We start from the raw sequence: 25620 nt of genomic DNA on the forward strand, positions 1-25620 counted from the left end.
CTCTGCCCCAGGCGCTAGAGTGGCTCTGGTCGCAACAGAGCAACGCCCTGGAGGGGCAGAGCATCGCCCCCTGGTGGGCGTGCTGGGTGGAACCTGGTCGGGTGCATGAGGGAATCTGTCTGACTGTCTCTCCCCATTTCCAGCTTCAGAAAAAAAAAAAAAAAAAAGAATGAGAGAAACATTCGTTTGCTGCTCTTAGTTGTGCATTCATTGGCCGCTTCCTATAATTGCCCTGACCAGGGACCGAAACAACAACCTTGGCATTTGGGAATGATGCTCTAACTAACTGAGCTAGCTGGACAGGACCTGGACAATCAGTTTTAAGTTTACATTTTATGTATTCAAAATAACCATGCTATTTTAACCTCAGAGTTTCAGCCTCAGAGTAGTATGTGTATTCTAACTTGTTTCAACTTGGGTTGATAGTTGGCTGGGGTACGGAGGTGCTGTTACTTCTTTAAATCTGGCTCAGAAATAGTTGAATAAGGTAGTATATTCCACCCATCCTTTTTGATTATTTTTAGTTCTGCTCTCCTCTCTTAAAGGAACTCTTAGCTATTTTAGTGACACAAAGAGTTTCCTAGGCTAAAGACATAGGTATGTGTACTTACTGGTACGTGTCATTGCATGTGTGGAAAGGAAGGTATGACTATTAGAAACCTCAGCATTTCAATTTTAGGTTTAAAAAAAGTCCAGCCTCCCTAAAAGTTGTTCTTTTTGCTTGTTTTCCACTTCCCACTTTCTCCTCCATTATCTGGTTTGCAATGCACACAGTATAGTTCTCAACCTTCACTATACTCTAGTCACTTGAAAAGTTTTAAAAATATACCCATGACAAGGATCCTACCCCAGGGATTTGATCTAGGTTGGATCTAGGTGGTATTTTTAAAAAGTGACCCACGGAGGCCCTGGCTGGGTAGCTCTGTGGATAGAGCATCCCCCAGTGGGAGGTCGCAAGTTGGATCCGGTTCAGGGCACATACCAGAAGCAACCAATGAATGCACAAATAAGTGGATCAAATCAATTGAGGAAAAAACAGTGACCCAGGTAATTTTAAAGTGCAGCTAGGGTTGAAAACCATCATGGTTTCAAACTGGAGTTGAAATATCTGGATCTAGTTGCAGTAAGTACTGTCCTTTACCAGCTGGCTGATCTTAGTACCCCATTTCCCACTGGATGATGAAGTTGGATTAGAGATTTATAAAAATTCTCTTAAATCTAAACCAAAATAAAATAAATTGAGATTTGTATATCATCTAGTTTGCTCATTAGAGATGAAAACTGAATTACTTGGAGTATGAGAGTTTGGTTTGAATCAGGTAATAATAAAATAAAATAAGTACTTAAACTTTCTTCTCTTCCCAGTTACAAGGCATAGGAGAAAATAAACAGAAATTTAAGCTTAGAAATCACAAGAGACTTCTAGGGCTGCTTTGTCTGTCCCCAGCTCTCTTAAATTGGGAGCTAGTCAGATGGTACCTGGGGAACAGAGGGAGGAGGGACAGAGCTGACTACACATCAAGAAGGTAAATATAATATAAACCCCAAAGGCCTTATACTATTTACTCATCAGACCATAATCTGGCATGGTACTTAACAGGGGAGTGTGGATGGCGGGTGGGTGGGGGTGTGTACATATTTATTCCGCATCGCCCCCAAACTGTGTCACCCATCCACTGTGCTTGCGGAGAATGCCCAGAAGGAAGGGTTGATCTTTGGCGACCCATCTCCAGCCAGGTCCACCGCAGCCTCGCTTCTACCATCCTCAGCCCGCTCCCTGCCCCGCCCCCATTCGGAGGGTAGTTCGCTGGCACTCAGCCCCACCAAATAAAGGCGGTTGGCAGCCCCTACTCTTCTCCAGCCGCTGGTTTTCCGGCTACCCTCGAACTCTCTCCCCTCGAATCCATCTCTATGCTTCGAGAACCAGACTCGACTCTAACCAGATACCCTATTTTCTTTGCCTCTTTTCTCTAGACTAGGCCCGCCAAAGACAAACAAACAAAAACACACAGCCATCCACCCACACCCCTCCCCCCCTAAATAGACTGAAGCCCTTGGCTCAAGTGCCACTTCATACTGAGCCTCCAGACGATCCTGTCCTGGTGCCCTCACAGCCCCCATCTCCTCCTAGTCCTCGCAGCTCCCCCGAGCAAACCCTAACTCCCCAGTCTCCCCTCTCCTCTTCCCCACGCTCTCACGTCTTTCCCTGAGTACTCTCCGGACATTTATTTTGCTACGAGCCCTCAGTTTTCGGAACTTCCTCATTCACCTTCCCCAACACCTCCGCGGACCCCAGGTCCTTGACATCACCCACTCACTCATACCTCCTTTTCTCTCCACTCAAGTGACCCCTTCCGCCCTCCACCCCTGACATCCCAGGGGCTTCCCAAGGCCCGTGCCCTCACTCCTTCCAGGACCCCACTGCCGACACCTCGGGAGCCCCTCCACGCGCTCCCAGTCTTACCTCCCGAGCCTACACCCGGGCGCACCCCTCTCTCACTGTTCCCTCCTTCCCCAAACTGTGGGTGCCCCGGGTCACACCCCACCTGTGAGCCTGATACTCCCCCACTCCAGTCCCGACGCTCCCACTCCTTTACCTCCCTACGTGACCCACAGGGCGCCCCACCCAGCGGTACACACTCCCCCCCCCCACTCCCACGTTCCCATTCCACACCCCCCACTCCCACGTTCCCATTCCACACACCTCCCCCCCCACTCCCACGTTCCCATTCCACACACCTCCCCCCCCCACTCCCACGTTCCCATTCCACACACCTCCCCCCCCACTCCCACGTTCCCATTCCACACACCTCCCCCCCCACTCCCACGTTCCCATTCCACACACCTCCCCCCCCACTCCCACGTTCCCATTCCACACACCTCCCCCCCCACTCCCACGTTCCCATTCCACACACCTCCCCCCCACTCCCACGTTCCCATTCCACACACCTCCGCCCCCACTCCCACGTTCCCATTCCACACACCTCCCCCCCACTCCCACGTTCCCATTCCACACACCTCCCCCCCCACTCCCACGTTCCCATTCCACACACCTCCCCCCCCACTCCCACGTTCCCATTCCACACACCCCCACTCCCACGTTCCCATTCCACACACCTCCGCCCCCACTCCCACGTTCCCATTCCACACACCTCCCCCCCACTCCCACGTTCCCATTCCACACACCTCCCCCCGACTCCCACGTTCCCATTCCACACACCTCCGCCCCCACTCCCACGTTCCCATTCCACACACCTCCCCCCCCACTCCCACGTTCCCATTCCACACACCTCCCCCCCCACTCCCACGTTCCCATTCCACACACCTCCGCCGCAGCTCCCGCCCCCTTCCCCCAGCCTCTCCCCGTCGGGCCCCAGCCCACAGATCCCCCTCGGGAGGGGTGGGCGCCGCCCGCGGGGCGCCCGTGGTTCCCGGGCCGGGGCTGCCGGCGGTGACGCGGCCCCCGCGGGAGGAGCCCGGGAGGTGGAGGTGCGGGCAGCGGCAACGAGCCGCGGCGGCGCAGGGAGCGAGCGGGCCCTGGGCGCCAACTCCGAGGACCTAAGGGGCGGCGGCGGCTGAGGGACCCGGCCCCGGCGCGGGAGGAGGGAGGGTAGGCGCCCGACCCCGCTGGGATCCGGGCGTTGGCGGCCAAGGGGCCCCGGGACTCTTCGCTTCTCCGTTCCAGCCCGGAGGGGTCTCCCGCGGCCGGCCCCGTCCCCGTCCCCGCGGCCTCTCCCCCGGGTTTCTGGAGGTCTCCTTCCCCCGCGGCGCCCGGGAGCCCTGTGACGCGCGTGCTGGCGGGACCGCCGAGCCGCCGCTCCGGGAAAGTGGCCCCCGCTTCCTCACTCCCCTCTGCGCTCCCGCCTCGGCGCCCCTCCGGCTGGCGGGACGCCGCCTCCCGGCGCTCCGACCGAGTTGCCGGGACTCCCCCGGGGCGCTGGCTCGCAGCTGCCCCGCTCCCCCCGGAGGCGGCGCGCGCGCCCCTCGCCCCCGCCGCGGCCGGACACACTCGCGCCAGGGCCCGCGCGCCGCCCTCGCGCCCGCTCCCTCCAGTCACCCCACCCTCGGTCGTCCCCGCCGCCTTACTCCAGCACCCTCCCCCCGCTCGCACACAGCGCGTCCGGCCGGCCTCCCGCTCTTCTCGCACCCAAAGCGCTCACTGGCAGCCCTTCGCCCCAGAGGCTGGAGGAACATTTCCCGGAGCGCACTCCTCAGCCCGCCCTGCCCTCCCCCCTCTCTTTCTTTCTTGAGGGAGGGGGGCTGTCGCCTCGGATTGAAGGCCATTGATTTGTATGTATTTGTCCCGGCGCCGGAGGCTGCCCCAGCCGCCCTCGCGGGTGCCGCCGCCGCCGCCGCCGCCAGTGGAGTTGCCTCCCTGCTTCCCTAGGGTGGTGAGGCTCCACCAAACATGTCGGCTCCTGCCGGGCCGAGGGGCCGCCCGGCTCCCACCCCGGCGGCCTCTCAGCCGCCTCTGCAGCCCGAGATGCCCGACCTCAGCCACCTCACGGAGGAGGAGAGGAAAATCATCCTGGCTGTCATGGATCGGCAGAAGAAGGAAGAGGAGAAGGAGCAGTCGGTGCTCAAGTAAGGACCCAGCTCCATCTTCCCGCCTCCCTCCCTGCCCTCCGCCCCCTCGGCGGCTGCCCTGCGGCCGCCTGCGCGCCCGGGCTCGCCGCCCTCCCTCCCGCCGGCCGCGCCTGGGCCACGAGGGCTGCAGCCGGCGCCGGCCGCGGGGGCTGCTTTCTGGGTGTCAGAGCGCGGGGGTGTGTGTCGGGCACCGGGGGCGCCGAGGCCGGCGAGCCTCTGGGCGGTGTAATTTTCCCGAGCGTCCTTCGTGATTTCCCCGCGGGCGAGCCCGGCTCCGCGGCCCCGCGGCCCCGCCGGGGCAGGGGCTGGACCCGGCTCCGCGCGTGCCTTCCTTGCCGCCGCCCCCCGCGCCGAGGGCAGGGACTGGGGCAGTGAATCCAATATGGCCGTGCACAGGTGCTCCTGGCCCGGACGCGGGCGTAGGCGCGCGGGCTGGGGATGCGGGCGCTGCCGCGGGCCCCGAGTCCCGCGCTGCCGCAGGGCGGCTCTGCCCCCAGCGCCCAGAAGAACGGAGCTGCCCAAAGCCGCCGCGGGCAGGCGGGCGGCGGCGCGCGCGAGGGGGCCTGTGCTCTCGGTCTCGGGTGGGTGTGCGGCCGCCGCCATCTTCCAGCCCCTCCCCCTCGGCGGGTTCTAACACCCTGCACTCTGCTGCTCTTCCTGTTTGCAACTAGTAAATCTGTTTAAACCTGACGAGACTCTGAAGAGACTCCGGTTCCTAAACTGCTGCAGTTTGGGCTACTTCCTACCGTGTGGAGTTGTAGCAGTACTATCCGTGCTCCCAGGCTGGGCTGCCGGCATTTGGCCGAGGGTGGCCGAGGGAAAGGAGCAGCCAGACGTCGGGTTAGCGGCAGTGTAACTTCAGCACTAGGGAACTGTCCAGACAGATAGCTAGAGCTTTGAGGCGCTTTCTTGTTAGACTAGCAAAGTGATTCGTTTCTACAGGTTTGCTTTTAAATGTTTTTTCCGGTGATTTGATTTCTCAGTTACTGTGTGAAAAGAGATAGTACAGAAGATGTGTATTTTCTGTTTTTCCAACAACTTTTTTCTTTTTACTTGAATTATTCAAAGAGATTATTTTGCACAGTGATATGCCAAAGTGGGACGGTTCTTTGGTGTGTTATCGACTATACTTTCCCACATTCTCCGCAGAAACACACAATTTAAAGTGTCGAGTACCTCTATGAATGAACTAACACACTTCTAATCATGTAAAATTTAAAAACAGGGTGTTGAGTTCAGTATTCTTTAATACATCTAAAAGGAACAATTCTGTCTATACATGTATTACCATAATTTATTGAAAAATATTTAAATAATTTATGATAACATTTGTACATGTTTGAGGAAAATACTATTTATTAAAAACATTGAAGGGCTAAGAAAGCAAATGTATTTCTGACATTTTAATTGAAATAAAGAAGAATTGCTTCTTCAAAAATAATTTCTTGGTTTAAATACTTTTTGGGACTGTGATTTATTAGTAGGCTTGGAAATGAAAAAAGATTAAAAGATTTAAGTAGCTTATTTCAACTAATAAAAGAATACAACATTGCTTTTAAAAGGTTTTTGAGCATACTCTTAACTGCTTTACTTTATATACTGTCAATACCACACTTTTAGTGACTTAAAGCTTGATATTTCATATATTAACCTATATTTTTTAGTATAAAATTAATGTTAAAATTATGCTCAAATAAAACATAATTTTATTTCTTTGACCCACATATATAAATGAAGAATAAGTTTTTTTATTTCTTTATTGTATGCTAAGTAATAGTATTTATTGGAAAATAACTACAGTTTTACATTTATTGTTCTAATATATATATATATATTTAAATAATCTCATGAGTATTGAAATAAGAATTACTCAAAATGAACAATATATTTTTCTAGAAAGATGTTATGAAGGGTTGGTTATTCAGGTAGGTACACATGAATATATTACACTTCTGTGTAAACCTACATACTATACAAATACATATAATGTTTGTGCATTCATATCTTTACAATTTAGGTAGAAAAATAGTTTCTAAATGTGTTCATAAAGTATATGAATTTACATTTGGTGAAAGTCTATTCATACTTATTTTAAATATATATTTGCATTTCTGCATAACTTAGTCTTAGAAAAAGTCATAGCTCAAAGTGATCTACGTAGTTTCAGAAATATTTTTGTTTTTATTTTAACAATAAGTTATTTGGAGGTTAAAACAATATAGTTGTAAATTTAATTGTAAATGTTTTTGAAAAGTGCTTTTGTCTTTTGTAATAAAATAATAGTAGGCAAGGAAAATGAGAATAGACTTTATAATGAGAGACAAAGCTTTTTCAATAATTTGACAGTTTATTAAGTAATATATTATTGATATTAGATATTTTAAGTTTCACATGCTATATATGAGGAAAAATGAATATTATTCAATGGTTACTATTTCCCATTTATTTTAAGGACAGATATCTGGTTATGACTATACTTGCCTTTGTATCTCTTTAGTGATATCCATTTAATTGCATATTAACATCTAGTCTGAAAGAAAGTTATGGAGAGAAACTGAAATTCAAATACCTATCTGCTGTCTTTTAACAACTATGTTAGAAAAAGAGTTTGATATTTGAAAATTTGGAACTATTGAATGAAAATATTTCTTCATGATCTATGAGTTTCAATATTTCTGTTAAGTATTCCTACAAAGTTGGGTGTGCATTATAAGATGGTATATAAGAGCACAGGAAAAAATTTTTATTTGAAAAAGAAATTAAGTTTTACTGATATTTAATATATACATTGACAATATGAAGATGCATATAATTTACAAATAAGTATTTATATATTAAGAGGTTCATGCCTGAGAATTAAAAAAAAAATTCCCATTATTGATTTGAGAGAGGAATGGAAAGAGAGAGAGAGAAGCATCAACTCATTGTTCCACTTAGTTGCATTTAGTTGTGCCTTCATTGGTTGCTTCTCCTATGTGCTCTGACCTGGGATCAAACCTGTGACCTTGGTGTGCCAGGACAACACTTTATTTACAAGCATCCCGGCCGAGGTTGCTTGAGATATTTTTAATAAGAGAGCTAAGCAATAAAACAGATTGAGACCACTACAGTAATCTCTCACATTAGGAGCAGGAAGAATTAAAAACTATATTTAATTATTAGCTATTTCTTCCAAGTCTAGCTGAATATTCACATACTCATTAAGTCCTCTTATCACTATCAAGTAATACCATTTTCCAAGTGAGTGAGATACTAGAATTTTGGAAGCATTTTTATATATCTATAGATCCCTAAATAGATCAATAATTACTTTTAAAAAAATTTCTGACATGAGTTCCATTAACATTTTTAATTTGGATAACTCAGTCTCTTAATAAATTCTTTAATGAGCTCGTACTGATTAATGTTTTTAAGCCTTGTCTTTTAAGTTGTACATTTCTTGAGGGCAAGAATAAAAATGTACTCTTTGGAGTTTGTGTTTTGCAGCATCCTTAACTCATGTGCACAGTCGGTACCTAATAAGTTATGTTGATTTTATTTGTGGTAATGTTAATGAGGTAGTTTACTAGTGGGAAAATGAAGAATGGTTTCATTTGAAAGAAAACCATAATTTAAAAGTTTCTATTTTCCAGTAAAGCTTTTTGTTTGTTTATTTTTTTGGTGTGGTACTAAAAAAAATGTGAGGAACACAAAACAAAACCATTGAAATAAAGGTATTCACTCAGTAAATATTTACTGAATTTCTGCTATGTGAATATTATAGTCTTTCAGATGAGGTGTTTTTGTAACAAATTAGAAATTATGTGTTGCTTGATGTGTAAATTATCTTTTCAATCTCAGTTTAGATTTTCTGTAAATGCCAAAGGGATAATTTGCTTCACAAATAAAGGAAGATAATAAGTAAAAATTTTCCTGATAGATCAAGGTAATAGCTTATATTTAAAACAGGTGAGCAGTTCTACATTTTTTGATAATTCAATTTTAAAAGTACTTTTCAAAGTCAATTTGTAAACTTCTTAGGATATATATATATATATATATACACATATATGGTACAAAATTTCTTAATTATGTCTTACAAAATCTCTAACTACTTCCCCTAGTTAGGGTCAATGATTGTTGCCAGTTTATTATATAGTCTGTCAGAAAATTTTATGTTTAAGAGTAGATATGTGTATTTATCAAATATTTTGTGTCTGTATATGTGTGTATGTGTGTGCACATGCATGTATAGATGTATGTATATAAACTAAAAACACAAATGTGTTCTGAAGTTTAATTTTTAGGAGATAATTTCCACACCCATTAATATATAGCTGCCTCATTCATTTTAATGGGTATATAATATCCCTTTTATGAATGTTGTGTAATTTACTTGTACCATATTTTTGGGTAAGTTGATTCTAATTATTTTGACATTAGGAAAAACACTATATTAAATCTTTGTACATATACCAGTTTCTTATTTTTGTGAATATATCACTGGGATAAATTTATAGAAATGGAATTATTTAGTCAAAAGCTCAGTATATTTAATAAATAGTGCCAAATTTACTCTCATAGAGGCAGTACAGGAGGTCCTTGGTTTGACAGTCTTGACATATGGCATTTCAAGTTTGTGACATTCACTCCCATAAAAATAAAAAAAAACCTGAGATGTGATTGTTTCAGCCTATGCCGTTAGCATTGCACTTATGGACTACGTGGGTGAACTAGTTTGGTTGCACATCGTGGAAGAATACACAGTAATGTGGCATGTGTGTGCTTTTATATTCTAGGTTATGATTTTACAACTTTGTTAGGATAGGTAAATGACTTAGGCTAGGGTGTGTTTCGACTTACACAAAAATTCGGGTTCTGTCACTCTGTAGGAATGGAACTGTGTCGTAACTGGAGGACACCTTATATATGTAAGTGACCTGTACTAACTAGGGAGACTTTTCCACACCATTGCCAATCCAAGTGTGTGATAATCTTTGCCAATATTTTGGTGAAAAATATGCCATTGTAATTTAATTGTAGTTTTCTTGTTAACAGAGAGGTTGAGAGCCTTTTACATTTATGTAGAGTCTTTTGTATTTCTTTTTCTGCTGGTTATTTTTAGTGATCTATAAAAGCTCTTTATATGTCTTTTGTTTTATGACTTTGTGCCCTTATTTTTCAGTGGTCCAGATTTTTTAATGAATGTATTTTAGCCTGACCAGGTGGTAGTGCAGTGGGTAGAGCATTGACCTGGGATTCTAGAACCCAGGTTGTAAACCTCGAGGTTGCTGGCTTGAGCATGGGATCATAAACATGACCCCATGGTTGCTGGTTTGAGCAAGGGGTCACTGGCTCTGTTGGAAGGCCCCTCTCCCCATCAAAGCACCTGTAAGAAAGCAACCGATAAACAACTAGAGTGCTTCAACAAGTTGATGCTTCTCATCTCTCTCCCTTACTGTCTCTCTGTCCTTGCCTCTCTCTCCCTAAATATATATATATTTATTTATGACTTGGGTTTGGTCATATACTTAGAATTATCTCTTTCATTTAATAACAAAACTACCATGTTTTCTTCTTACAACTAAATAAAAATTAAAAAATGTGACATGTCAGATAAACGATGCAATTTATTCATGCAGACTTTTAAATAGAATTATTGTTCATGTAAATAACCGTGGTCATTGTCATTGCCCAAAATGGAAAACCTATAGTTTTTAAGGATTCAAAATGCCTTCTAAAATTGTAATTGGCATTTTATGAGAAAGTACCTAATAAATTCTTTATATATATATATTCTATCTTTTAAAGTAACCAGAACAATTACATAGTACTTTCTTGTTGACAGTATGTGTTGATAAAGAACTGATTATACTGTGTGATGGAGAGAGTGGTGGTGGAGGCAAGGGTGATAGATGGGATGGACTTTGACCTGAAACCTTACTTTACTAATTAATAGCTATCAGGTCTGGCTTATGGTGTTAACCCCTCTGAGCCCATGGTTTCTCATCTGTATTACCTGAGTAATACTGGAACTCCCAAGACCCCACCCCCTAAACTTTACCTTTTATTTATAAAAGACAGTCACTGCACAGTCAAGAAAATCACCTGGCCTGACCTGTGGTGGCGCAGTGGATAAAGTGTCCACCTGGAACGCTGAGGTCGCTGGTTCAAAAACCCTGGGCTTGCTTGGTCAAGGCACATGTGGGATTTGATGCTTCCTGCTCCTCCCTCCCTCTTCTCTCTCTCTCTCTCTCTCATTCTCTCTCCTCTCTAAAAATTAATAAAAGAAAACTAAAAAAAAAAAAAAAAAAGAAGAAAATCACCTGAAATGGTTCAAAAGGTTTGGAACATAGGGTTTAAATGGAGGTGACTCAGTAGAAGAGACTGGAGAGATGGAAAGGTCAGAGCTTAAAAGACTTTATATGCTGTTCTTTCAATTTGGATTTAATTCTGAAGGACTGTGTTCCCAGTGGGTGGTCCATTGTTAGTGGGTATAAATGTTCTTTGAATGACTGATTAAATCTGGCATTGCCTGAGTGGATAGCTGCTAAAACCTCAAGAAATAGTTATCTTTGGGATTTAGTGATCGCATTTAGGACCGTTTCATTGTTTACTTCTCTTGGACATGAGAGCTATTGGTTATGGTGTATGCTATTAATTAAACTAGTCCAGCCAAGGGCAACAAATGAAATCAGTGAGAACAAAACATATTTAATATTATTTTTCATTTAAAAAACTTTTCATTTAATAAACATTTGTTCAAGGATGTGAGAGTTTAAGCCACCTGGTGATTGCCCTCCCCCCCTTTTTTGCTATGGTGTGTAGTATTTTTCTATTTTAGATAGTAGTTAACATTTTAGAAACCACCACCAACAGAAAATTTCTTGGGCAATGACGATAGTGGTACAGCAAGGGTAGGCAGCTAAGTGGATATTTAGGGAAATTAGGTGGAATTAAATCATCTTGTATGTATACTTAAAAAGAATCCCAGAATTTAAAAATCAAGGAATCTTGAGCACAGATATTTAAATGGTCACCTAGTGCAGAGGGTATGTACTTTTCAGGGCAAAGTGGCTTTGACCAGATTCAATGTTGATATCTAGCAAATAAAGGATATAAATAATATTATAATAGCATAAAGAAGATTAGCATAATGGACAGTGCCACTCTTCTAATACATTAACAAGAACTAGGTAACATTGGTAACAAAGTTGAGCCAAAGAAATGGACCAGAAGGTGTGTGTAATCAACTATTTTTTTCTGAGGTAATCTGTAGCTAAGATTAACTTAAATCAAAGAGCCTTTGCTCTACCTTTATCTCATGTTTAACTGCTTAAAATATTTACCCCTTTCTTTTTCTTTTTCTCTTTTCTCTTTTTCTTTATTCAGTGAGAGGAGGGGAGGCAGAGACAGACTCCCACATGCACCCCGACTGGGATCGACCCAGCAGGTCCACTACGATGATGCTCTGCCCATCAGGGGCATGGCTCTGTTGCTTAGTAATCCAGCTCTTCTTAGCTCTGAGGTGGAGGCCATGGAGCCATCATCAGCACTTGGGGCCAACTCATTCTGATCAAGTTATAGCTGCAGGAGGAGGAGGGGGGGGGAGAAGCAGATGGGCACATTTCCTGTGTGTCCTGACCAGGAATCAAACCCCGAACATCCACACACCAGGCCGATGCTCTACCACTGAGCCAAACGGCCAGGCCCCCCTTTACTTTCTAGTAGAGTTCTTTTAGTAAGTTCCAGTCTATTTTTGTTGATAGAATAATGAGAGCTTATGGTACGTCTAGAGACAGTTGTTGTGGTACCACAGGTTGTCTTAGCTGAGATCTGAGAAGGAATATGTGGAATTGGAAGAAAGAAGTAGAAATTCAGGAGTATGAGACTAGTATTCAGTGTTTATCTTAAGATGGTTCCACATAGGCTTTTCTTTGAATTTGAATATATGTCTGGAATTGTAGCAGAAATTGAAGGAGGGAACTACGTAACATTGGTTGAATGTTTACTGTGTGTGCTAAGGTGCAGGTCACAAAGCTTATAAGTACCAGAACACAGATCTGTACCTAGATCTTTCTAACTCCAAAACCCATTTTCTTTCCATCATATTGCTTTTTAATCTTCTGGAAAACAGTTAAGAACCTAGTGCTATAGAGAATAACAATTTAGTTTATTATCAATAGATGCTTTTATGAACCCCCACTTTTTAAATACCTATTGAAAGGACATTGGTACTTTCTTTAATAAAGTCCTAGATCTTCCAAGGTATAGTATTCCAAGAGTGGTATTTCTTGTATTAGTTTTCTTCTATTAACAAACTTAGTGGCTTAAAACAACAGAAATTTATTATCTTTCAGCTCTGTAGGATAGTAACATGGGTCTCACCAGATTAAAATCGCAGGAATTGGCTATTCTTTTTTTTCCCCCTGGGAGCAGAGGGGGAGGATATTTCCTTGATCATTTAGGTTGTTGAAAGAACTCAGTTCCTTGAAGTTAAGTGATTGAGATTCCCATTTCCTTGGTGGCTGTCAGCTGCATGCTGTTCTAACTTCCTAGAGGCCCAGCTTTCTCTAGCGCTTGCAGGTAGCCTCCTACACCAATGGGATGGATGTCAAATCCTCATGATGCCATTTCTCTGATCCCACTTCTGTGGGCATCTCTCTGCTATCAGTTGGCAAAGACTTTTCTCTTTTAAGGATTCATAGGACACTTGGGCCCACTAGATATTCCAGAATAATCTTCCCCTCTTAACCACATCTGTTAAGTCCTTTTGCCATGTGAGAGGATACATGTTTACATGGTTCCGGGAATTAGAATGTCAACATCTTTGGGTGGGGGGTGTTCTTCTCCTTACATTTTTCCTAGTGAGTGTCACTAAATATGTTTGGCTATTTTTAAACATTTTTTTATATTTATAAAGTAGACATTATGCTTTCTTACATTTTAAAAAAATGTATTTTCCAGAGTGAAATCTCTGAAATAATATTTTACAATGTACTTTTCCATGGGTTCATAATACTTTACTGCCCTCAAATTATTGCCAGTCTGCTCTTCACTTATTATTTATGTCATAGTTTACTCCTGAATTAAAATGTTGTTCTAACTGGGGGTAGGGTAAGGATGGACCCCTGGGCACCAGCAGTGTGAATTATTCTGGGCTCTGTACATAAGTATTCTTTCTAACTAGTCATTTTAGCTAACAGTTGTATTTATTTCTATAAAGGGAAGGATAAATAATATTGCCATATGACTAACATAATGAAGTTATTGAAATCTTTCCAAATGTAGTATTTTCATTATCATTTAAAAAGACTCAGCATAAACTTTTTATTGCAGTATGAGTAAATAAAGATTTGGATTTAATCTTTTGACAAGAATATGGTTACTCTTGGAATGCTTGGTTGAAGAGCCATTTCTTACACTACAATAACTGTGCCTGTTTTTCTTTCTTATGGTTATTAACCTAGAAGTCTGACTTAATGAAAAGATTTAGTTTTTATTATGACTTAAATTTTATGTCAGTATTTAAAATATAATCAGTTGTTTTAATAGAAAACAGTTAAAGTAGCTATGAAATAAAGTTGAAAAAGAAAATAATCCAAGCTTGTCTTTTGAAACTACTAATATAAATTCATGTTGCAGAATACAGTTTTAGGTGTTAGGATGCACTAGTTATCAAACTCCAATCAGGAGACAAACTAAAATAGTAATTTGAGCGGGAAAATTTTAATATGAAGGATTATTAACTTATAGCATGGAGCAGACACCTCTTTTAGGGCTGCGCCTGAGTACCCAAGCAAAGAACAAACTTGGAAGAGGCCCCTTTCCCCATGGCTAAGGCTGAGTCTCACCCTTTTAGGAGGGTGTGACTATGGCTCATTGCCGTCACAATCTGGGGCAAACAAGCAGGAAATCATCAGTAGGGTTGTCGGTGGGGCTTGCTTAGAAACTGGCTGGAGTGCTCAGGAAATTCACTAGGAAGCCATCTAGTGGGGTGTTAGAGTGATTTGTTGGGGTACTGCCTGCTGGAGTGCTACTGAAACTGTTGTAGATGCCCCGTGGGGTTCTGGGGAACCTTATTAGGAGGGTGCATGCCACTGGGTGTCCTGTAAGCTGCTGGCAGCCAAGCATTGCTGAAAAACAACAAAGCACCGAGAACCAGAAAGAGGAGCCCCTCTTTCCTTTAATGTCCCTTTGGCTCCCTCTACTGACAAAAGTTTAACATTATGCCAACTGCTAAAGGTGAAATGGTTCGAGTTCAGATCCACATAAAGAGCTCAGTATCACAAATCAGGACAAAGAAGTGTGGATTTGGAGCTGAGAGGCGATAGATTTATAAATTTACAGTAGATGGTGCTATCCCCAAATATCAGTAGCATAAAACAACATAGGTTTATTATTTTTTTCATGCTATTTGTTTTCTCTGGGTCACTTGGGATCTCTGCTCCATGTCATCCTTATTCTGGAACACAGGCCGATGGAGAAGCTATCCGGAGCATTAAGAGCAGATGAAAAGAGAGACTGTGGTGAATAGCAAGTTGTCTCTTAAAGTTTCTTCTCAGAAATATGTGTACAACTGCTCACATTTCACTGACCAAATCAAGGTACATGATTCTACCTACGTCAGGGTAGAAAAGTGCAATTCTGCCAAGTATGGATGGAGAGTCAGAAATATTTTTTTAAAAATAATTACCACAAGATTGAAAGGCCTGACATTAGAAGATTTGGCAATCCCTAGGATGATTATTTAAAATTCTCCCTTATTTTTTTTTTTTTTGCTAAACTTTGTAAAGTGGAGATTGAAAACACAGGTCCAAAATTATTTAACTGAAACTTGTGGTGCGAGATGTGTTTTAGGATTCAGGTATTTTAGATTTTAGAAATGTAAAGGTACATATGCCATATTGTAAATTGCCATAATATGTTACTCTTAGCAGGTCAAGACAGCCTCTAATCAAAAACATTTATATATCTTCAAAATAAAAAGACAAACCACACAATGGGAGAACATATTCACTGATACATCTGATAAGAGGTTAATAACCAAAATTTATAAGGAACTTCTAAAACTCGACACCAGGAAGGTAAATAATCCAATTAAAAATGGGCAAAGGACCTGAATAGACACTTTTCAAAGAGGACATATAGATGGCCAATAGGCATATGAAAACATGTTCAGTGTCACTAATAATCAGTGTAATGCAAATTAAACCACAATGAGATACCACCTCACACCTGTCAGAATGGTGCTCATTAACAGATCAACACACAGCAAGTGCTGGCAAGGGGGTGTGGAGAAAAGGGAACCATACTGCACTGTGGGAATGTGGAAATGCAGATTGGTGCAGCCACTGTGGAAAACAGTATGGCATTTCCTCAAAAAATTAAAAATGGAACTGTCTTTTGACCCAGCTATCCTACTTTTAGGAATATCTTTAAAAAATCCCAAAACACTAATTCAAAAGAAGATAGACATTCTTATGTTTATTGCAGCATTGTTTATAATAGCCCAGATCAGGAAACAGCCCAAGTGTCCGTCAGTGGATGAATGGATAAAAAAGCGGTGGTATATATACACAATGGAATACTATGTGGCTGTGAAAAATAAGGAAATCTTACCTTTTGTGACAGCATGAATGGACCTAGAGATTATTATGCTAAGTGAAATAAGCCAGGGAGAGAAAGACAAGTATCATATGATCTCACTTATATGTGGAATCTAATGAACACAGTGAACTGAGGAGCAGAATAGAGGCAGAGGCGGGGTCACAGGGAGCAGAGGGACAGCTGTCAGAGGGAAGGGGGATGAGGGTACAAGATCAGAGAAGGTGAAGGGATTAGTGAAATTATATACACATAACACATAGATACAGATGCTAATTCTGTCATGAACTAGTCTCTTGCTAATTGTCAGCATTAAAAGCCAATAAGAAAGAAAAAAATGAAAGGTAGAAGGAAAAACAAAAACATTGAGAAAATAATTTGTATTCTAATAGGGACATCTAATATGAGATAATGATGATGCTGTTGAGGATAATGATAGCAATTATACATACTTTATATGTTAGAAAAATGTTAAAGTAAGAGAAAATTAAATTAAAAGTAAATATTTAGCATAGGTGTATAAAACAAAGACCTTCACTGGTAATAAGCCCATTGTGGTAAAAGACTAGATTACCTGAATAGATCCATTGGGAAGGCTGGGGAGATATGCTACATGGTGCTGCTTTTACAAAGCCATGTACTCTGTACTCTCTCCAACAATTAAAAAAAAATAGGTATCCTCTGTTACATGTTTAGGTTTGCATTAACCATTTCTAATATAGCCTGCAATATAGTAAAGATCATTATTGCTTTTGTTTTATTCATTCTTCTTTTAAATAACTGTGTTTTGGGTGTCTCTGCTATATACTAGCCACTATTCTCATTTAGGAAATAGAGAGGAATAGGGCATAGTCGCTACCCTCAAGGTGCTCACAATCTAGTGGGCAAGGATCATGGAAATAAAGAATTAAATACATGTTAAATGCTTTATAGTAGTTATGTACCAATTTTTAAGCTGAAAAAGAGAGATTTGGTATATGAATATGGAGGATTTAGGGGAAGGCTTTGTAACCAGAGATAACATTCAAACTGGCTTTGCAAGAAAATTACAATTCAATATGTGGAGAAGAAGGGCATTCTGGGGGAATGGCCAGTATTCCTATGTTGCAGGTTGCATGGAAGATGGGAGGAAGGGATGGAGTGGTGAGAGCTAATTGGGGATGGTCTGATATAAAGGGCCATGGATACAGCACTGTTATTTAACTGATATGCATTAGTACATAGTTATTAAAATACAGAGTGGGACAAAAGTAAGTTTATAGTTGTGAGTACACAAAACATAGCCTACTCTTATATTATTTATTAATTATTTGATTTTCTATACAAACAACTGTGAATCTACTTTTGCCATACCCTGTGCAGACTGGTGAATTTTGTTGAGAGAATAAGTTACCTAATGATGTTATCCAGTACAATCTGTAGAGGTGGATGATGGGTCCAGTAACTTGCTGGTATGGATTAATGTGCTCCTTGGGAGGCACACAGTAGTTGGAGTGCCTGGGTTTGACTGTCACAGTGGAGCAGGCTGCAGTGCAGGTAGTTTTTGTGGCACCAGTTTTTGGAGGTGTCCTGAGGCACAGGGGTTTCATGCCCTGTGGGGAACTGGCATTTGTATGTATGCTTATGTGACAGTGACATGCAGGAGTCATGCCCAGATGCCTTCCAGATGCAACAAAGTGCTGCTGGGTACCAGGGACCAATGACTGCCATATGAATGAAGAAGGTGTTGGGAAAAACGTGGCATTGTTCTAAATACCAAATCATGGCCCCATTAAAGAGATTAAATCAACACTTTTTAAAACTGAACAAATGATTTCAAAATTATTAAAATTACTATATGAATAATTTATTCTGCAATTCTTATTACATAATAAGCAGGTATCTTTGTCTACATTTATAGTTTATTTAGAAATAAATTTATATTTAATGTTAATTTATATAATGACATGTTAATTCTGAATGATTGTATTAGTTGTTAAATATTTAGAATCACCTATGCTTGTATGTCATGTTAAAAAATTTGAATTTCTCTCATTGGTATATTTAATTAAAATGAGAGATTTTGAAATAAGAGTATGATAGGGTCTGTTATGTCAATAAATTCCATTGATTTAGTGTCTGAAAATCTAACTAGTGTAAGAATTGTTTCCAGTGTATTTCCACTGGTGCCGCCACAGGGTTTTTCCTTGTATTGCTGCAGAGCACTATTTTAAAAATCAAATTTCAATCATTTATTTCCTAGTTTAATAGCTTCTTTAAGCTTCCTATTGCTTTGGATAAAATTCAAGATAACTTATTTTTACTTACAAAGTCCTTCACAGTGTTTTCCTAACTTATCTTCCCAGTTTCACCATCCACCTCTTTCTTTCATAAATCTTTTAACTATAATAAGATTTTCGTTGTTTCTGAAGTATTGAAGCAGGGAAGGGGTTTTTCTTATAAAGGGGATGTGTGTGGAAGAAGTAATTAAGTGAATTAATATATCATATATGCTATATATCCAGAAATAATTGAGATTAGGACCATATCAATGGTGCTTTCATTTAAAAACATGCTAAAAACACCTTTTGAAGAGACTCAGATAACATTAAGGACACAAAACTCTTATTACTTATTTTCTTCAATTTCAATAGGAATCTTATAGAATCTGCCACCAGGTTTTACTTCCAATCTGGCACCAGATTTTACAGCAGGAATTTATATAACCATGCCATAGCTCACAATTTACTGTCTCACAAGTTACCATATGTTTCAATATTTCCAGTGTTTTCAAACACTCTTCTATTTCCTACCCTTTCCAGGTGACATTTCTTAGCTTTATCCTAGCTTTTGCCCCACAATTCACATTCACTATGTGATTCATGAATAATCTCTGTTAAACCTTCTAGTTTAGAATCAGTTTCTATTCTAGTTCTCTTTCCGGCACCCTTTTCTAGACTATTATAAGTAATGCTTAATATTCAGTTTAGAACTCTTAATCTCTGGCGTAGGCTCAGCACTCTAATCTCAGTACTTGTTTTTATGGCTTTGCTACTTGTCTTTTTACCTCTGTTTAAAGTTACTTGAGTCAGAAAGATTATGATTTAGAGTTGGGCTGGCCTTTGTAACAATATAAGATAGTGGTTCTAGTAAAAATTTCCCTCTTATGAATTTTGATTTTGTCTGTTTAGGATTTAGGGGAATTTCTATAGTCTAAATCTAATCAGTTATGATAGCTTTGTAAGTAGCTGTGTCTTTATGACTACAAATGTTTATTTTCCTACTAATCCTGTGTTTTCTTAGCTGGTTTCAAGAAGTCAAGGCAGCACAGTGTGGGTAAGAAGTACATATAAAGGAAAGGCTTTGGTATTAGTCAACTCTGGGTCATATCCTAGTTTGCCAGTTAGTAGCTGTGTGACCTTGAGCAAGTCACTTAATCAGTTGGTCCCATTTCTGGTGCTTTATCTATAATTTGAGAATGATAAAGGGGTCACTGGTTCAGCTGGAACCTCCCCCCCCATCAAGACACATATGAGAAAGCAATCAATGAACCACTAAAGTGTCACAACTATGAGTTGATGCTTTTCACCTCTCTCCCTTTCTGTCCCTCTCTCTCACTAAAAGAAAAAAAAAAGTCCAACTGTTATGAACTTACTATGTAGTTTGACAAGTGTGTATTAATTTTCTTTGTACCATCTTAGTTACTGAAATCATTAGTTTTCATATACTTTTCACCTTGAGTGCTGATCCCATTATTAAAAATTCAAAGGCTATTCATTTATCTCAATTTTTATTACAAAATTTAATAACAATAAGACACATTACAAAAAGACAATTTTCTAATCTCTCACCATCCTTCACAATTATTTATTTTTACACATTTCTTTAGAGTTTTTATATATATGCATCGTATGTTTTACATACATGCAATTATATATACAATTTATATTCTGCTTAGTTCTTTATTATAATAAATGTTTTTTACTTAAAAAGATATCCCAAATGTTTTTTCCATGAATTTATTTCTCAGTTACTTAACTTATCACCTGTCCCATGCCACATGTATTCAGTTAAATGGTTTAGTTGTGGTTTAGTTGCTTTTGGTTTGTCTTTAGGGAATCCCTTTAGACTATAAGTTCACTTGGACCTGAATATATTGTCAATCTAGTATTCCTTAACTTTTAAGTAGATGCAGTAGAACTATTACCCACATTTTGACATTATAATTAAATTTCACCAGTATTTTCCTGGGATTTACATGGAGTAGAGTGATCACCTTGATTAACAGATCCTCTAGACCAAGGGTCCCCAAACTATGACCTGTGGGCCACATGTGGCCCCCTGAGGCCATTTATCTGGCCCCTGCTGCACTTCCGGAAGGAGCACCTCTTTCATTGGTGGTGCATCCTGTGCTCCTGGAGTACTGTATGTGGCGGCGCCGCAAAGAGCGGTATTGCTCACGTACAGTACTACTTCCAGTGATGCGGGCCGCATGCGTCACGCTCCGGAAGCACGTCATATCACTTGTTACGGCTAGCAGTGACAAATATGGAACCGGACATTGACCATCTCATTAGCCAAAAGCAGGCCCATAGTTCCCATTGAAATACTGGTCAGTTTGTTGATTTAAATTTACTTGTTATTCATTTTAAATATTGTATTTGTTCCCGTTTTGTTTTTTTACTTTAAAATAAGATATGTGCAGTGTGCATAGGGATTTGTTCATAGATTTTTTTATAGTCCGGCCCTCCAACAATCTGAAGGACAGTGAACTGGCCCCCTGTGTAAAAAGTTTGGGGACCCCTGCTCTAGACATAGCTCCTTTATAATAGCTTCAGTAAAATAAAAAATTACTAGTCTTTTGAAACAGTTCTGTTGTGATTCTTGTGGCCCAAAGACAATGTTTCTAATGACAATACAGTTTCTATTTATATGCTAAGTTTGATGATAAAGAAGGTGGGGCCACAGAAAAATAGTAAACTTGGTGAAACTTATCTTGTATTCATTCTAGTTTTGTCATTTGGTACATTTCCCCAATTTGTGAATGGCTTCTTTGGGCATCTACTACTCTCCTACTCTTTAATCTTCTTTCCTCAACCAGTAGCACATTAGAGAATGAGTAATACATTTTACCAAATGGCAAACAGTAATAAAATAACCTTGAAGTTTCCAAATGGCTAATTAAATAAAGTTATAATGTTAAGCACCTATTTATTTACAGGTTAAACTAGTTATTAATGTTATGTTTAGCCCTGGCTGGGTGGCTCGATTAGTTAGAACCTCACCCCAAAGCACAGAGGTTGCCAGTTGGATCCCTGCTCAGAGCACACACAGGTACAGATCAAAGTTCCCATCTCTCTCTTGCTCCCTTCCTCTCTCTATCAAAATTAATACATAAAAATAAAAAAAATAAGTTATGTTTATATGGAGACTGAGGACAGGAATTGTGTGTGATGATGTATCACTATTCCTTTTTGAGGTTAGCACGGTGACTGATACATAATAGGTGCTCAGTAATGAATTGATGAAGGAACTAAAGTGTATCAGGGTTCTGATAGCAGATATGAAGGGATATGTCAGGGTATTTTAATATAATATTAGAAATACTCCAAAAGCTGATTCTAAGGGTAAACCTGAATTATTCATTTTGGTGTAGCCAGAAATGAGGATGTTAGAGCGCACAGGTGTGTGTGGGGGGGGAGGGTACAGGTAGATAGATATAAGGGAAGCACATGAGAGATGGTTTACACTTCACCACATAGGAGAAGGGGGGGGTGTCTTGAATCTTCAGTATCTATTCTGTGTTAATGTATTTCCTGTCAAACAGTGCAAGTTTCACCTTCAATTTTGGATTGAGTATCAGCTCACTTGCTACCTATTATTGCCTAGGAAAGAAGTCATTAACTTTTTTTTTTCACAGATAGGGGCAGGCAGACAGGAAGGGAGAAAGATGAGAAGCATCAGTTCTTTGTTGCAGCTCCTTCGTTGTTCAGTGATTGCTTTCTCATATGTTCCTTGACTGAGGGGCTACAGCAGCAGTGGGAGAACAGGAGACAAGAAAGTAAGTGGGGAACGTGCATAGGAGGGCCTTGCCCAAGGACTGAAAAGGACTTTGTATATGCGTGTGTGTGCGTGTGCGTGTGTGTGTGTGTGTGTGTGTGTGTGTGTGTGTGTGTGTGTGTGTGTATGATGAGTTAGGATTGAGTAATTCTGTGACCATTGGTTATTCTTATTGAATAAAGAAAGTAGATAAATTGTGACCATTCTTATTGAATAAAGAAAGTAGATAAATTGAGGATGGACCAGTAGGCAGGAGCCAACCAGATTTGGCAGGAACTTTTATGATGCGGCAAAGAGTTTGGTTTTATTGTAAGTATAATGGCAAATTATATAAAATGGTACAGGATTGAGTGTATTGGTGTGGGGAGGGGGAAGTGGTGGTCAAGAGTATTTTAGAGTACAGCAAGGTAGGTACCAGGTTTCTGGTTCAAACAAAGTTCAGTTTTGAACAAATGCTAAGTTTGGTGTGTTATCCCAAGTGAACAAATGAAGTTGCATCTTCTGGACACAACTAGTAGATTTAAAAAAAAAAAAACTTTTAGATGAGTCAAAATATCTTGACATTGTCTTACTGTTATGTTCTAAAACATGTACCAAGCTTTTCTTATTTATTATGGGGTAATGATGATACTTTTGAAATGATACATGAAGTATAACTTAAGGCTATGAATTTTAACTTACATTTTAATTAAAGTTGTTACTTGCCTTGAGTCTTTTGGGCTAAGATAATGTTGCCAGTCAAGTGGTGAATTGTGGTAGTGTTTACAAAAATATTTTTTAGGTATTGACACTTGTAATTATAACAAAAATTGAATTTTAATAAAGAGTTATAGTTTCTTTTTTGTAGAATTGAGCACCTGAAACCTGTATAATTTTGTTAATTGGTGTCACCCCACTAAATTCAATAAAAAGGAAAAAAAGCACTATAGTTTCTGAGAAAACTATTGTCTTTGTACTTAAATTACTGATTAATTAAATTGAGGCCCTGGCCAGTGGCTCATTGGATAGAGCATCGGCCTGACATATGAATGTCCCAGGTTTGAACCCCGGTCAGGGCACAAGAGTAGCACCATCTGCTTCTCCCCTCAGCTCTCTCCCCTTTTTTTTCTTCTTTCCCTCCTGCAGCCAGTGGCTCAATTAGTTCAAGCGGCCCAGGCACTGAGGATAGCTCTGTTGTACAGCATCAGTCTCAGGTGCTAAAAAGAGCTTGGTACTTGAGCTCTGGCCCCAGATGGGGTTGCTGGGTGAATCTCAGTCAGTCAGTCTGGGCACATGCAGAAGTCTGCCTCACTATCTCCCTTCCTCTCACCTAAAAAAAAATTAAATTGAAAACATTCAAACCCCTTTTGCCTGGAGTATCATTACAATAAAAAAATGGCATAGAAGCCTTGGTTGGGTAGCTCAGTTGGTTAGAGCATCATCCCAATATGCCAAGGTTGTTCGATCTTAGATCAGGACACATAATCAACCAGTGAGTGCATGAATGGGTGGGGTAATAAACAGATATTTCTCTCTCTCTCTTCTCTCTCTCTCTCTCTCTCTCTCTCTCTCCCTTTCTCTGTCTCTACAGTAAAAAGAAAAAATGACATAGATACTATTGGTATACTTAACTAGGTCAAGAAGAAAGAAAAAAGGAAATGAAGGGAGAGGATAGAGAAATGGAATAGATGAGTGAAAAAAAATGAGTGGACTAAAGAAACACAAAAATGGAAAAATAGAAAAAGAAGAAGTCCATGATGTTGAAAATTTTGTAGTTAGGAAAAGAAGAACCACTTTAAGGATTTCAAATAAAAGGAATTTAATATATGGAATTAATTACCAAAAGTATTGGTAGAGCTGGAGAAGCAAAAAGTGGGTGATGAATTTACTGAAGAATCAGCAACTGCAGAAAACCACTGCGACTTCTAGGACTAAAAATGAAAATGGTGTTAGAGCCCATAAGTATTTTGATGCCAAGATGGTTGGAGTAACACTGCTACCCTGGAGCTGCTGCTGCTTTGCAAAAAGTCCAGGAGGCTGTGCATCTTGTGATATAAAAAGTCTTTTGTAGGCATCATTTGCATGATAGTTATCTGGTACTGCTATTGCTGCTGGAGTTAGAACCCATGATCAAACTTCTGCTGAGGTTTCTGGAGTATTGCTGTGGTCTCTGTAGCAGCTGAAAACAGAAGGAAGAAAATAAAGTGGTTTATTTTCTCTTGCCATATAATTTTTACCAGTGTTAACCAGTGGCAAAACCTAAGAAAACCAGCTATCATGGGAGTAGAAAAGTAGTATATAGGCTTCTAGCCCCCTGAAGTAAAAGGAGAACGTGGAAGGGCAGGAACTGAGCTAAGAGCCAACAAAGAACCAGAACAAAGAGAAATGATAAAATACTGATTCTTTAATCATAATAGAGAGTAGAAGCTTTTTTTTTTTTCAACATTCTGAATAATGTCAAGACTATTTATTTATTTATTTATTCTGATTGACAGATTAAGTTATAGGGACCTATAGGAAACCTTTGAAAGTGAGATAGTCTTCATTGGGGTATCAACTAAATATTTTAGTTGTAAGCAACACAAAATAGACCCTGGTTAATTTAAGAAAATATATTTATGATAAGAGTTTCAGATAGCCCTCAGAAAAGTGGAATTACTAGGCCCTGGAAAAGACAGAAATTAGGATAGCCCTGGATAGCAAGGTTGCTGAAACTAATGGGTGTCCTGTTCATGGTGCTAATTGCTGTTTGTATGGATCACCTGTACCACTTTCTTAATGATCACATTACCAATAGAGAGTCAGATCTGCCCTAGTTTTGAGTAGTTGCCCACCCTTTATCAGAGGAGGACATGACACCTTGATTGACAGCAACATCAAGATTGCACAGCAGATGAGGACTAGTTTGTCAAAGGAATTTTGAGGTGTTAGAAGGGAACGGATACTAGGCAGGCAATACCACAAGATGTCTGTTAACTGAGCCTTGTTTTGGATTAGGAAAAGGTAACTCAAAACCATAGGCAAAAGTTCTTGAGCACTTAATATGTACTAGGTACTCTGATCTCTTTTAATAATATGTTTGAGGAAGTTGTCATTATTATCCTCATTTTACAGATAAGAGGAATTGAGAGGTACACTTCTGGTGATGGTGGATTAGGCTATTTAGATTAACTCTCCCACTGAGAACAACTAGAAAAGATGGATCCTATATAAAAATAATCTGTTCGAAGGTATCAGAGAACTAACACATTGGTGAAGACTATGGGGACAAGATCCTGGAGAAGAAGGAAAGCCTAAGAGGTGAGCTGGGCATATGAGGCTTTTTTCCCCCAGGAGAAACTCCTATTTCCAGTAGAAGTGGCTAAGAGGCTAAGAAGCTGAAAAGACCTTTTTGAGATACTCATGGCTGGGGCTAAGGGAACAACAGTT

The 25620-nt window shown here is 40.7% G+C and overlaps 1 protein-coding gene across 35 annotated transcripts in view; it reads left to right on the forward strand.

Annotated features, from left to right (window-relative positions):
* The first annotated feature begins 4084 nt into the window (after positions 1-4084).
* The window catches only part of RIMS2 (regulating synaptic membrane exocytosis 2), a 644704-nt gene continuing 623168 nt past the window's right edge, over positions 4085-25620 (forward strand). For 19 of the 35 annotated variants that reach the window (XM_066379297.1, XM_066379341.1, XM_066379305.1 and 16 more), the window contains exon 1: positions 4086-4584. In XM_066379297.1, coding sequence (XP_066235394.1) covers positions 4409-4584 — 176 coding nt within the window. In that variant the 5' untranslated portion in view covers positions 4086-4408. Of the gene's footprint in view, positions 4585-25620 lie in introns of all 35 variants that reach the window. The other 16 variants (XM_066379295.1, XM_066379287.1, XM_066379300.1 and 13 more) reach the window with 3 other exon arrangements.

The sequence above is a fragment of the Saccopteryx leptura genome, chromosome 3, assembly GCF_036850995.1.
Source record: "Saccopteryx leptura isolate mSacLep1 chromosome 3, mSacLep1_pri_phased_curated, whole genome shotgun sequence".
NCBI classification, from domain to species: Eukaryota; Metazoa; Chordata; class Mammalia; order Chiroptera; family Emballonuridae; genus Saccopteryx; species Saccopteryx leptura.